At 42.8% G+C, this 14,070-nt stretch overlaps 1 protein-coding gene across 3 annotated transcripts in view; it reads right to left on the bottom strand.

Annotated features, from left to right (window-relative positions):
* mmut (methylmalonyl CoA mutase) overlaps positions 1-14,070 on the bottom strand; it is a 34,342-nt gene that overhangs the window by 16,659 nt on the left and 3,613 nt on the right. For all 3 annotated transcript variants that reach the window (XM_055635550.1, XM_055635549.1, XM_055635548.1), the window contains exons 2-6: positions 13,327-13,694; positions 8,428-8,585; positions 6,192-6,363; positions 4,513-4,761; positions 1,845-1,956 (exon numbers count right to left, since the gene is read on the bottom strand). In XM_055635550.1, the coding sequence (XP_055491525.1) occupies positions 1,845-1,956; positions 4,513-4,761; positions 6,192-6,363; positions 8,428-8,585; positions 13,327-13,694 (1,059 nt within the window). The remainder of the gene's footprint in view (positions 1-1,844; positions 1,957-4,512; positions 4,762-6,191; positions 6,364-8,427; positions 8,586-13,326; positions 13,695-14,070) is intronic.

Raw genomic sequence — 14,070 nt, 5'->3', positions numbered from 1 at the left:
AAGTAGTGCTTTTCAACTTCAAGCAAAAGCACCCACCACCATTTGCAGTAAGTAGTGCCTTTCAACTTCAAGCCAAAGCTACCAAGCCACCATTTGCAGTAAGTAGTGCCTTTCAACTTCAAGCAAAAGCACCCAAACAACCATTTGCAAGCAGTGCCTTTTTACTTCAAACAAACCATATTTTCATTTTCAAACCACATTAAGGGTACTCGCAGTTGTGTAGACATTTGTTCAGTGTTATTCAGAGCTCAGAAAGACGTGACCCTTGTCTTCATCCATCTTGCAGAGACTGAATAAGGCCCACCACTTCCTGGTTTTATAGTCCCTCCCCCTCCCTCCAGCAGGGGCAGCAGAGAGAACGGTGAATTTTTAAAAAACATTAATATCTCTCTGATTTGTCATCGATGGGAAAAATCCTCCGCACCCGTAAGGCGGAGGGGGGCTCTGAGCGAGGTGGCCAAAAATGACGGCCGTAGGTGGCGGCGTTCTGTCGGAAATCGCAGCACAGTGGGCCAAAAGCGGTCAAGATCAGAGATTTAGTAATATAGATTATAATTGAATGAACCTTGGCTAAAATTATTTTATTGACATGCTTTGAATTAGAATACCTAATAAGTGTCATCCAATGGGCCTCTCATACTTTCTTGACCTGTCAATATGATACCTCATTGCCACTTCTGTATTACCTGCAGATCCCTTGATACCTTTATTGTTCAAAAATGTTTCCTAAGCTGTGCATGCCATACGCAAGAAAAAGTACACAAGATTGCAGAATCTGAAATTCCTTTTTTCTCCATTGTTTTATTAGTTGGGGAAACCAGACCTATAAACAGTTTTTTCGGTGTAGTTTTACCAGAGCTCCATATAATTCCAGTAAGATCTCAAATTATATTGTACACGCACACGGACAAAGTACCTGTGCACTTCAATATCTTTCAAAATCTTGCCGTTGAAAATATACCATACTTTTTTGGGTGGTTTTTGACTAAGGAAAAATCTGCAGGTGCAGGAAATCTAAAGACAGAAAACACTCGGATCAGGCAGTGTCTATCAAAAAAGGGAAATAATTATTTTTTCAGGTCAAAGGCCTATCACCAGACTCCGAAGTGTCTGAAAAATTACCCCTATTCTCTTTCCACAGAATGCTGCTTGACTTGTTTCTAGCAGTGCTGATTTTACTCCATTCACTCCCAAGCCAGTCTACTTCCACTGAAACCTCTGTCCCATCAGAGAAGAGGTACAGAAGGAGGAAGAAGGTAAAAGTTATTTGCCTTCCAGTGGGGAATGCGAGGTTGCCGAAAAACAGATGGTCTGAAGAACGGTTTCGGCCCGAAACATCACCTATTTCCTTCGCTCCATAGATGCTGCTGCACCCGCTGAGTTTCTCCAGCAATTTTGTGTCAGGCAGGGTGATTTCACCAAATGCCAACAAATGAGCGTAGATCCCCCCCTCACTCATTGACCGAAAATTTCAAACTGGAGGACATACTGGACATCGGCACATGTTAGTGAATGGGGAACACTGTGGACAGCTTGGCTGTTCCCACCCTTAAAAACATGGAAAACGGCCGATTTGTGAGCTGAAATTTTCTGTGCTAGTCGGGGTGCACCGTGAAGCACAGCGACCTAAATTTTCAGGCATAAAAAAAGATAGAAAGTAAGGTAATTGCAAGAGGGAACTGAAGGTGGAAAACAGCGGAAGTGAACAGCCGACATTTGCCATGGAGATTTTAAAAAAAAAAGTAAATTGAAAAAAATATATTTAGGCCGTTTGCTTTCCACCTTTCATCCGCTATCTTTCTTTCGCAACCAAATAAAAGATTAGTAGATTTTACTTAACTTACCCGAGTCAATCCTTGCTTGGTTTCTCGCTGCACACTCTTCAATACGAAGTTTGGGTAGGCCATCAGCTACTGCTTTAGCCATTCCACCCATATCTTCAATATCATTTATAAGCTACAAATGAACACAACTGCATTGTTAGACTAGGTCCGTGTTAACAACATTTTTGTTGGATTATAGTATGGCACTGGATTCGATTGGTTATTGAACAAAAAGAACAATTGGAAAATAAGTATTTTAGAAAGAAGAAAGGTGTTCAAGGCAAAAAGTTCTCATATTTGAGCTTAGCCAACTTTGAAAGAGAAACCAACAGACTAACAGGTTGGTAACGAAACCGTGGATCAACAAGCAGATTCAGGTCATGCCCAGGTACGGCAGGGTTTAATTCCTGTGAATTGTTCGCAACCTGAATAATTTGCAAGTTGGATTATGTCTGCAGAGAAAGCATTTTATCGGGATGCATCACAGCTTGGCTTGGGGACAGCTCTGAGCGCAATAAATTCCTTTCCAATGACTCCATTTATACCTCACGCTGCCTTAGCAAGGCCAGCAGCATAATCAAGGGTGGGTTGCACCCTTGCCACTCCCACTTCTCCCCTCGGGCAAAAGCAGTGCCGGATTTACGTATAACCTAAACAAGCTATAGCTTAGGGCCCCCACTTTCTAGGGGGCCCCCCGAAAAAATTGATGGGCCTCGAGTTCTAGGGGGGCCTCCGGCCAAGGTAGAACACCTACCGTTCAACTCTGGGCGGCCCCCCTCTCTATCTCTCTCTCTCTCCATCTCCATCCGCTATCCGTGTCCGGGCCGCCGGGCTCCGCTCACTCCTCATCCGCCGGCACGGCAGGCCGCCTTGCACATGCGCACAACCACGGCCAGCACATCATCGGCCGCCCTGCGCATGTGCACTGCAACGGCAACTGGTCGGCGCTGGGCACTTTCTCCCTCGCTTTGAATTGTGGGAGATTTGGCTGCCATGGCTGTCCGGTCGTTGGGGGCCTCACAAGTGGAACAGCTTAGGGCCTCTCTTCATCTAAATCCGGCACTGGGCAAAAGGTATAGAAGTGTGAAAACGCACACCTCCAGATTCGGGGACAGTCTCTTCCCAGCTGTTATCTGGCAAGTGACCATCCTACAACAACCAGAGAGCAGTACTGAACTACTATCTACCCCATTGGTGACTTCCAGACTATCTGTAGATCAGACTTTACTGGCTTTATCTTGCGCTAAACATATTCCCTTATCATGTATCAGAACACTGTGAATGGCTCAATTGTCATCATATGTTGTCTTTCCGCTGACTGGTTAGCACGCAACAAAAGCTTTTCACTGTACCTCAGTACATGTGACAATAAACTAAACTAAAGAGTTCCCTCACAGCAGAAGACACCTGCATCCCTATAGAAGCAGGAAAATCCATAACATTGGTTTCCCAAATCTTGTTTGTATGTACGGGCAGTGTGGAAGTCAGGCGTTCTAAAGTTGGGAAGGACCAGTAATTAAATCAGAGCTCAACAAGGGACAATTATAAACGTTCCAACGAGAACACAGGCTTTCATAAAAACTCCACTGAGTTATTTTTTAATTTAGAAGTATTGATTGTGGATGATCAGCCATTGAATGGCAATGCTGGCTCGTAGGGCAGAATGGCCTACTCCTGCACCTATTGTCTATTGATCCAGGAAGAGTGGCAGAGTGGTGCAGCAGTAGAGTTGATGCTTTACAGTGCCAGAGACCCATGTTCGATCCTGACTACACGTGTTGTCTGTATGGAGTTAGTACATTCTCCCTGTTACCGTGTGGGTTTTATCCGGGTGTTCAGGGTTCCTCCCAGACTCCAAAGACGTAAGATAGTAAGTTAATTGGCTTCGGTGAGTTGTAAAATTGTTCCTAGCAAGTAGGATAGTGTTAGTGTACGGGGTGATCGCTGGTCTGTGGGCCAAAGGAACTGTTCCCACTGTATCTCTCACTTCTCAAGAGAAAATAACAGGCAAAGATACAAGGAACTGGAAGCTGGAAACTTACGTAGAACACAAAGTGCTGGAACAACTCATCGGGTCAGGCAGCATCTCTGGAGGATGTTGACAGGCAACGGGATTCATCGTCAGGCAGATACGAGGGGTATTAGACATGTTTAAAATCTTTTTTGAAGCAAATTTTCCTGAGAGGACCAAGGTGAATAGATGGGAGTGGCAAGAGGGGAAGGGGCATGGGTTGCAAAATTAATGCACCCTTAATGTTGAAAACTAACAGCCAATTAATCTATTCTACCTTCCTCTGAGCTTACTTTGTGTGCTCTTTGGATCTCTTTTCTCTGCTTCTTGAAAATTGCTTTACCTCTAACAGTTCTGATGACAGGTCCTTGACCTGAAACATAAGCTTTGTTTTCTTTCCACAGATGCTGGCTGACCTGCGCTACTTCTGTGAAGTATAGTTCAGTACTTATAGCAGTACTTATATTTTGTAAGAACTTATACTTAGTAAGTACTTTAGCTGAAAATTTCCTACTTTAAAACTGTTACTTATGAAAGTTATTGTCAAAACACATTATTTTAGTGCTCCATAACCCCAATTATTTTCCTGTAAAAATGTCATAATTCAAAATATAATAACATATACAGCATTTAATTCACTGATATGTTTGCTGACAACCAGTGCTTAGATAAACTGACCTCTAGAGCAGCATCATGCACATCATTAGTTAGCGACTCCATCATAAATGAACCTGCCCAAGGATCTGCAACTTTTGGGATACCAGATTCTTCCTGGATGATGATCTGAGTATTCCTGGCAATCCGAGAGCTTTGTACTGTTGGTAAACCTAATGCCTCATCAAAAGAATTAGTATGCAGTGACTGAGTTCCTCCAAACACGGCTGCCATTCCCTCAATAACCGTGCGAATAATGTTGTTGTGTGGATCCTGAAATTGAAACAACAGATATGAACAAGTAAACAGCGTTATTACTTTTTTTTTTTTTTTTTTAAAGACACAAAGTGCTGGAGTAAGTCAGAGGGCCAAGCAGCATCTCTGGAGAACATGGATAGATGACCTTTTGGGTCGGGTCCTAGTGTGTATCCACCTAGGACTTGTCAGGCTTTGTCTATCACTCCACTGTTCCAGCTTTCTTTCCTCTCCCAACCACAATCGGTCTGAAGAAGTGTCTCGACCCGAGAGAAGCACCTATCCATATTCTCCAGAGATGCTGCTTGACCCACTCCACCATCTCATGTTTTTGTAAACCAATATCTGCAGTTGCTAGTTTCATCATTTTAACAAACATGTTATTAAGGTGACACTGTGGCACAACGGTAGAGCTGCTATCTTACAGCGCAAGAGACCCTGGTTCGATCCCAACTACGGGTGCTGTCTGTGTGGATTTTCATGTTCTCCCTGTAACTGCGTGTGTTCGTTTCCTTCCATATGGGTTGAAAGACCTGTATCTCACTGTATCTTTTAACTAAAATGTTAAAAGTGCAAAATAATACTCTGGGCAGAATTGTGAGGAGATATTCATGAGCTTGAGAATATTTCTACTTTTGAGTCTCCAAATATACTGCTTCTAATAAATTAATTCAGGGTTCATAAGACATTGCACAGCTTTTTTTGGAGATGAGTGAAGAGATATCACTATTGGAATTGTGTTGAGGTCAGTTTATGATGATACCAACCATTGTTTTCCCAAGTTACCAAATTAACAGGCAGAGGAGGACTAGATTTAACACTTGAGCATTTAGGTCCTGTTCAAACCCTGTTTAGAACTGCCAATGTTTTTCAGATATTTGAAACACAGGGCACTTTGCCTTTGATTCTTGAAAGCTCCAGTCATGTTCAAGAAGGAGAATAGATATTTCTGGGTACAATTCGAAGAACTGTTAAATCTCTGGCTTGATAATCAACAATAAAGGCCTTATTCCAAGTTTTTTTTAGTTATGGTCAGATCTCATCCCAACTCTGGTAGAGGTATGATATCAACATTTACACTAACTGGTAAAAGCCAGTGAATTTGATAAATCCAGTATATGGAATATCAAAACAAACTGTCTGACCATAGATGTTTCTCTTTTCTATTTCATCTTGTCAACCACTGAAAATTTAGAATTTTGAAACATTTGTTCAGAGAATCTCGGATCTTTTTTCCAAGAAAAGGACTTGTAACTAAAACAATAAATGTCTCTTTCAGCCCAGATTCTCTCAGACCTGCAACACATTTCCAGCGGGGTGTCTTATTTTAGCTCCAGAATACACTCTCCATTGTTAAGAAGGAAGGAATATAGGGTTCTAATCAACAGTGAAAGTTTAGTCTCAACATATTGTTCAGATCTGCAATACCCTCCAAGATGCACACTTACCTGCTCAGTAAGGGACCAACCAGAGGTCTGACAATGCGCTCTCAGCAGTAGAGACTTTGGATTCTGAGAATTAAATTTTTCTTTTATTAAATTTGCCCAAAGCCTTCTAGCTGCTCTCAGCTTTGCTATTTCCATGTAAAAATTCATTCCAATTCCCCAGAAAAAAGAAAGCCTGCAAAAGAAAAATGACAAATTATTTTTTTGAAATAATTCTCTTTACAACTGCCTCCAATAATTACTTAAAATGCTATAATTTTTGTTGAACATGCTATTGTAAATAGAACAAATCAACAAATCAATGATTAATCTGTAAAATTTGTTGAGTCAAGGACCGGGGAAAAAAACACATCATTTCAGAAGGGTGGCATGGTTGCGCAGTGGTAGTAGAGTTGATGCCTTACAGCGCGTGCAGTGCTGGAGACCCGGGTTTGATCCTGACTATGGGTGCTGTCGGTATGGAGTTTGCACTTTTTCCCCTTGACCGCGTGGGTTTTCTATGAGATCTTCGGTTTCCTCCCATACTCCAAAGACATACAGGTTTGTAGGTTAATTGGTGTAGTATAAATATGTAAATTGTCCCTAGTGTGTGTAAGACAGTGTTAATGAGCAGGGATCGCTGGTCGGCACCTACTCAGTGGGCCAAAGTGGGCTTCCTGCATCTCTAAACTAAATTAAACAGAGCCAGTGAATTGGAATATGGATGGCATGCATATTGAAATTTGATGTGTTTTCAATAATATTCTCCAAAAACAACTGAAAGGAAAAATTACCCAGTCAGCATCCTGTCCAAAGCTATCAACCCCAAAATGAAGTCCTAATTAAAGTCACAAAGTGCCGGAGTAACTCAGCAGGTCAGGCAGCAATAGACAATAGATGCAGGAGTAGGCAATTCGGCCCTTCGAGCCAGCACCGCCATTCAATATGATCTTGGCTGATCATCCTCAATCAGTACCCCGTTCCTGCCTTCTCCCCATATCCCCTGACTCCGCTATCTTTAAGAGCCCTATCTAGCTCGGTCTTGAAAGTATCCAGAGAACTGGCCTCCACCGCCCTCCGAGGCAGAGAGCATCTCTGATGAACATCGGGTCAGGACCCATCTTCAGTCTGCTCTGTTTGGAAGGCCACAAGTCTCATGCCCAACACCAGAATTATGAATCACATACTATTCCAAGCCCTTGTTGTAAGAAGAGATCAGAGTAAACAATTCAATGCCATCACCAAAGTCTCCTTGAAAAACTGCAACATAGGTACTAACTCCTGTTAACCATTGGTCTATGACACATTGGAGAATGATTTTCAGGAGCTCCCGAAACGGCAGCTTCGACCGCCCTGAATCGCGGAGTTTGAATCGGCCCGTTCGCGGAGCTTAAAATCAGCCATGGGATTTACCATTACCTGGCGGGGGCTTCAACATCGAGAGCCTCGATCGCCTCGACGCAGCGGGAGAACAAGCAAGGAAGAGATAAGACTTTTTGCCTTCCATCACGGTGAGGAGGTGCCTGGAGATTCACTGTGATGGATGTTTATGTTAAATTGTGTTAATTGTGTGTTTTGTTGCTTTTTTTTCTGTCATGACTGAATGGTATGAAATTTTGTTCAAACTTGTTTGAATGACAATAAAGGAAATTCAATTCAATTCAATTATGAATCTCATGTCCAAGCACTGGGAGAACATAAACAGAAAGAGAGTATAACTTCACCCATCCGTCAGTCCTGACAAACATCTCCTGCTCCATCTGTGGTGGAGTCTGGGGCTCCTACATGACCAACACTGATCATTCAGAAGCAAGCAAATTGGAGAGCAAACAAGTGATCTTTGACACAAAGGGACAGTCTAACAAGCTATTATAGAATTCAAAGGGCTGCCTGTTGTACAATAGCACCAAATGCTAATTCTGCATTAACAATTTAATTGATTTAATAGTGGTGCAACATCAGAAAATACAGTATGACATTTTTTCTTCAATACTGAATATTTATAATCAAAAGGAGAAACAGTTGGGCAACTTTTTGCAAGAATCTGCACCAATAATAATGGTCTAAGGTCCCACTGATTACAACTCTTCTCATTTCTGAATATATGCTTATGAAAATAAAAGTAAACTAAAATATCTTAAATTGCATGAGACATAATGCATGATTTACAAAAGATATGGTGTTAGCACAGCAAGTAACTTTAGAATAGACAAGTCATTTTCATTTAATTCTAAGTTAACAATGGTTTATTAAATATTACCGTGGTGCAAATTCATCAATGTTAAGTCCAACTTGGATGCCAGTCCTGCAATACTCCAAACCATTGGCTATTGTGTAAGCCAATTCCAAAACAGCACCAGCACCAGCTTCTTGAATGTGATATCCACTGATCGAAATGGAGTTAAATCGGGGCATATGCTGCAGAAAAAGAAAGCAACCTTATAAAATAAAAACATTCAGCCTCAGTGCTGTAGTCTCTATTTGACTATTTGAGATTTGAGTCTCTATTTAGTCTATTATTTGAGTCTATCATGGGGTTCTTTCTTCACCCATCTAACCACTTTATTTTAAAAATCAGCACCATTCATGTAAAAACTTGAAGCTTAAAAAACTTGTTTACCCTGCTTTGTTATCCCACCAGAGTAGTCATTTGACATGGAGCATGAACTGTATAAATAATATCACAACAGGACACCAGATTCTTTTTTTAAAATGGCTCATTTGTGATTAACATCTACATCAAATTTTTCTAAGTTACTTTTCCTCTGTTACTCAGTCCATCTACCAATCACTGAAACCCAAATGCAGGTTCTAATAAATCAAACAGCCAGTTTACAAAACATTTAATTCCAACCCATATCTTAATCCTTGTTTACAATGACTTCTATTCAAAACTTTAAACTGTCTTATTTTTTTAATTCAGGTCTTTAATGCAAATCTTTAATAGGGCAGGTTTGCTAATGCTATGCGAGGGTTTAAATTAGATTGGCAGGGGGGTGGGATCTCACAAAGGAGAGAGGCAGGTGAGAGGTTAAAAGATGGTATGCCGCGCTCTCACTTAACTTTTCTCTGATGCCAACGGGCAACCTAGGCAGCTTTTTAAGTTGCCAAATGACAGTTTAGGAGGTTTGCATGACATGTGCGATAATGTGCTCGGACGAAGTGCATAGTTACCAGTCGGAATTATGCTCAATGAAGCATTCACATATTATTTCCGCTTCAAATAAAGTCGCAAACGAAACATATTCACCAATCAAGACATGATATATACCACAATGACATGCAGCAAAATTACAATACAGTATCTCAACTCTTTTTACACATTGCAATGAATGCAATTTCTATTGTTTCTTTCCACTTCCAAACAAAAATGTGGTTGGATTATTCAGCGTTTGAGCAACCTCGGTGAGATCAAGCGCAGGCTTGGCGATCGCTTCGCACAACACCTCCACTCCGTTCGCAATAACCAACCTGATCTCCTGGTGGCTCAGCACTTCAACTCCCCTTCCCATTCCAAATCCGACCTTTCTGCCCTGGGCTCCCTCATGGCCAGAGTGAGGCCCACCGCAAATTGGAGGAACAACACCTCATATTTCGCTCAGATAGTTTACACCCCAGCGGTATAAACATTGGCTTCTCCAATTTCAGGTAGTCCTTGCTTTCACCCTCCTTCCCCTCCCATACCAGCTCTCCCACAGCCTACTGTCTCCGCTTCTTCCTTTCTTTTTCCCGCCCCCCCCCCGGCATCAGTCTGAAGAAGGGTCTCGACCTGAAACGTTGCCTATTCCTTCGCTCCATAGATGCTGCCTCACCCGCTGATTTTCTCCACCTTTTTTGTCTACCACCCATTTACACAAGTTCTGTTATCCCACTTTCCTCACCCACTCCCTACACATTAGGGGCAATTTTAAAGACACAAGTTAACCTACAAAGCCAATGCGTCTTTGGGATGTGGGAGGAAACCCACACGCTTGCAGGGAGAATGTGCAAATTCAACACAGACAGTGCCCGAGGACTGGATCGAACACAGATCTCTGGTGAGTGAGGCAGCAAGCCTACCAGCAGTGCCACTATATTTTGTTTTTCAACACACAAAAAATCATACGTTGATAACATTGGCTACTAAAAAAAATAAACTATCCATTTTTAGTCTTAAATTTCTAACGGGGCTGTCCCACTGCGGCGATCTAATCCACGAGTTCAGAAGAGTGTCTTTGAACTTCAAGCTCGAGGGCACTCGCCTGAAAAACCTCGAGCTGGATCGACCGTCAGCGATGAAACCGAGAGCTGGATCAAACACAGCGAAGGGGGAGAGAGTGGGGAAGAAGGAGTGGAGACACTTTTAAGAAGTCAGTAAATGTTTAATAAAGTTTAGCGGGCATTTAACCTACTGGTCGGTTTTCCTTGGTCTTGAAAACTCCAATGAGCCAATTAAAATGCCCGGTCAGCGAAGGAGATTGCCTACGGCTGCCCTCAATTGCCTGTAACTAAATAGTGACCCCACTCCACCGCACTACGAGTTCAAAATAACCATGCTGACCAATTTTTGCTCGCAATTTTGAGGCCACGAGTATGCGGGAACTTCCCATGAGCATGAAGGAGAATTCCAGTGACCTCATAGGACCTCATGTCGACCTTGCTGCGAGTTTGAGTCGAGAGCAAACTCTTCTAAACTCGCACATTAGGTCGCCGCAGTGGGACAGCCCCGTTAGTCACGCTATGAAGCCCTTCACAGCTACTGTATGTGTTAATTCAGTTCAAGACTATGGGGTAGTACATTGGCCATAAAGTTGCTGCCTAAGAGTGCCGGAGACCCGGAATTGATCCTGAATATGGGTGCTGTCTGTATGGAGTTTGCTCCCTTTCCCTTTAATTTCATGGGTTTCCTCCAGGTGCTCTTGTTTCCTTCCACATTCCAAAGGTGTGCAGGAACCTTTCTCAGACCCAACCCAATATTTTCCTTTTGTCCAGAGATTCTGTCTGACCTGAGAGTTACACCAACTTTTCACGTCTATCTTCAGTTTAAACCAGCATCTGCAGTTCCATCCTACACACACGATACTATGGAAATTGTGTATGTATATATAAATATATATGTGTATAAATAAATATATATGTGTATGTACCAGGCACATGCCGTCAGGGTAGGCAAGGTAGGCACTGCCTACCCCGACTAAAATTATGAAATGGTAATTATTAAATATAAATAGTAAAGGCACGTGAGATTTATGCCTATCTAAGAGATCGATCTCTTAGGTAGGCATAATTCTCCATGCCTTTCAACCGCAGCACTTGTAACACACGAAGGTCTGTGCAGCCCACGTGCCGTCAGCGCTGCTTGAAGCCATCAATGACAAGCCAGTCTGAAGGCAGCTGAAATTCTGCCTCTGCAGTACTGCGCATGTGCAGCATCATTCTGAGCATGCGCAGCACAAGTTTCTTGGCAGGTTTTTCAAATATGGATCGTCATTATTTAACAGTATCTCAGGAAACAAAGAGAGACGAATGGAATTTGTATACCGATAATGTGGTAAGTACATGTCTTGGTGCTTTATGTTTTTAAATACCGTATTTCCCAGGGTGGGAGGAGAGCTCCTTTCACAGTGTTTCGGGAGTCTGGCCCGGGGTAAAGTTGCGGGGAGGGCAGGAGCGTTGGGAAGGAGGGGGTCGTGGGCCAGTAACCCACTTGCGACGCTCCGAGCACGGAGCCACCGCATTGTGGCCGGGGAGTGAAGTAGTTCGGGTGGCTGCGAGTGGCCGCCGGAACCGGACAGCCCCTACTGCCGGTCCCTGCTCACCTCAGTTAGACAGGTACATGGATAGGACAGGTTTGGAGGGATATGGACCAAGCGCAGGCAGGTGGGACTAGTGTAGGCAGGTGTGGGCAGGGTAGGGCCGAATGGCCTGTTTCCACACTACATCACTCTATGACTCTCTATGACTAGGAATTTCTAAGAAGAGGAAATTCCCATCTTTGTGACTTGCTGTAAAATGAAATTAGACTTCTGGAAAAGCACAGTAGAAACCTGCACTGCATTAGCTCCATTTAACCTTGCTCTGGGCATCCCATTTCAAAGAATATACATTTGCTTCAAAGAGATGAAATTTAGATTTTCTGAAATGATTTGTGGGATGGAATATTAATTTATGAAGGTATGTTGTATAGGCTGCACAGATTGTAAATCTTCGAGTATTGAAGATTGAAAGAACAATCTCGTTAAGATTATCAAAATCACTTAAAATATAGTCAGATACCATTTCCAGAGGCGCGCACGATCCTAATGAGGGCACATCAATCTTAACTTTGGAACTACCCAATTCAGCTCTTATATCAGGGAACAATTCACATGGTGGGCTGGAAATGTGAAACACTCTTCCTGAAATGTTGAGGTTGAGTCAATTGGGAATTTTAAAATGCAGTTGGTACATTTTAGAGAAGTAGAGATAACTAAAGACATAATTAAGTTAATTCACAGATCGGATGTGATCTATCTATCTATTATATATTAAAACTCTGTGTGTGTGTGTGTGTGTGTGTGTGTGTGTGTGTGTGTGTGTGTGTGTGTGTGTGTGTGTGTGTGTGTGTGTTTCTGCATGGGTGTGTTTGTGGGTGCCACATTCGGCCTTTGATTCCATGCTATGCCAGCACTCCGTCATTAAACTCTGTCATTTTTTGCATGTCGCTAGCTCATTCACTTTTACATCCGATTTTGCACTCCTCAAAACATTTTTTCTTTTTATGTACCCATTTTTTAATAAAATCCTACACCCCCCCCACTCACTCATTTTGTCGCCTCCTGCTGGCCAGCGACCATAACGGCTGCTGACGCCCGCTTCTGCCCGCGGCCCCCCTCATGCACGGCCGCTCCAACCCCCCCCCCCCCCCCCCCCCCCCCCACCTCTCTCCCCCCCATCCTCTCCCCCCCCTTCATCCCCACTCGCCTTCTCCCCGCAGACAGAGCAGAATGTCGGCTGTTGCCAGAACCGCTACAATTGGCACTGCTGGACTCCAGCCCGCCCGCCTGTACACTCCAACTCCAACCCCCCCCCCCCAGGGCCAATGAGACGTAAAGAACACAAACTTGGAAAAGATTCATTACATTCCTATGCAGCATTATTTGAATAAAATATTTATGCCATACAAACAAAAAACACTCACTTTTGCAGTATACTGGAATATATCAGCTATAATCTTCATGGAAGGTTCAGGTGGAAAAATGAAAGTGTTCCTGACCATGAATTCTTTCAGTATATCATTCTGAATGGTGCCAGTTAACTTTTCTTCAGGTACACCTTGCTCTTGTCCTGTCACAATGAACATAGCCAAGACTGGCAGCACTGCACCATTCATTGTCATGGAAACAGACATCTTTTCCAAGGGAATTCCATCAAACAGCAACTTCATATCTTCCACACTGTCTATTGCAACCCCTGCCATTCCAACATCTCCACTAACACGGGGGTTGTCCGAGTCATAACCTCTGTGAGTAGGAAGGTCAAAAGCCACAGAAAGTCCTTGTTGACCAGCTTTAAGAGAATAAGTGAATTAAATTTGTCAGAGGATCATCTACATTGAGAATAACATTAAACAAAAAAAAACTACAATTAATCAATCAATTAATTAATACTGTATTTTAATGTTATTGCCCTATAGGAAAGTAATGAAAATATCATTGCAATAGCTGATGATATTGTGTGCCAGTTCTGGCTGCAGTGGTGTATCTTACAATAGCGTTGTTACAAAACCTACCATCAGCGGCGCTCCAGCTCTGCGATTCCACAAGCTTTGGGTGGGAGAGGGGGGATTAAAATGCAGGTTTGTATTGGTTGTCGGAGAGAGATTTCCTCGGGCTGCTAGCTGATGAAGAAAAATCATACGCGCTTCCCTTACCGTTAAAAAAAA

This window comes from Leucoraja erinacea, chromosome 5, assembly GCF_028641065.1.
Source record: "Leucoraja erinacea ecotype New England chromosome 5, Leri_hhj_1, whole genome shotgun sequence".
In the NCBI taxonomy this organism is placed as follows: domain Eukaryota; kingdom Metazoa; phylum Chordata; class Chondrichthyes; order Rajiformes; family Rajidae; genus Leucoraja; species Leucoraja erinaceus.
The sequence above is the reverse complement of the archived record's forward strand: the minus strand, read 5'-3'. Positions and strand labels throughout refer to the sequence as shown.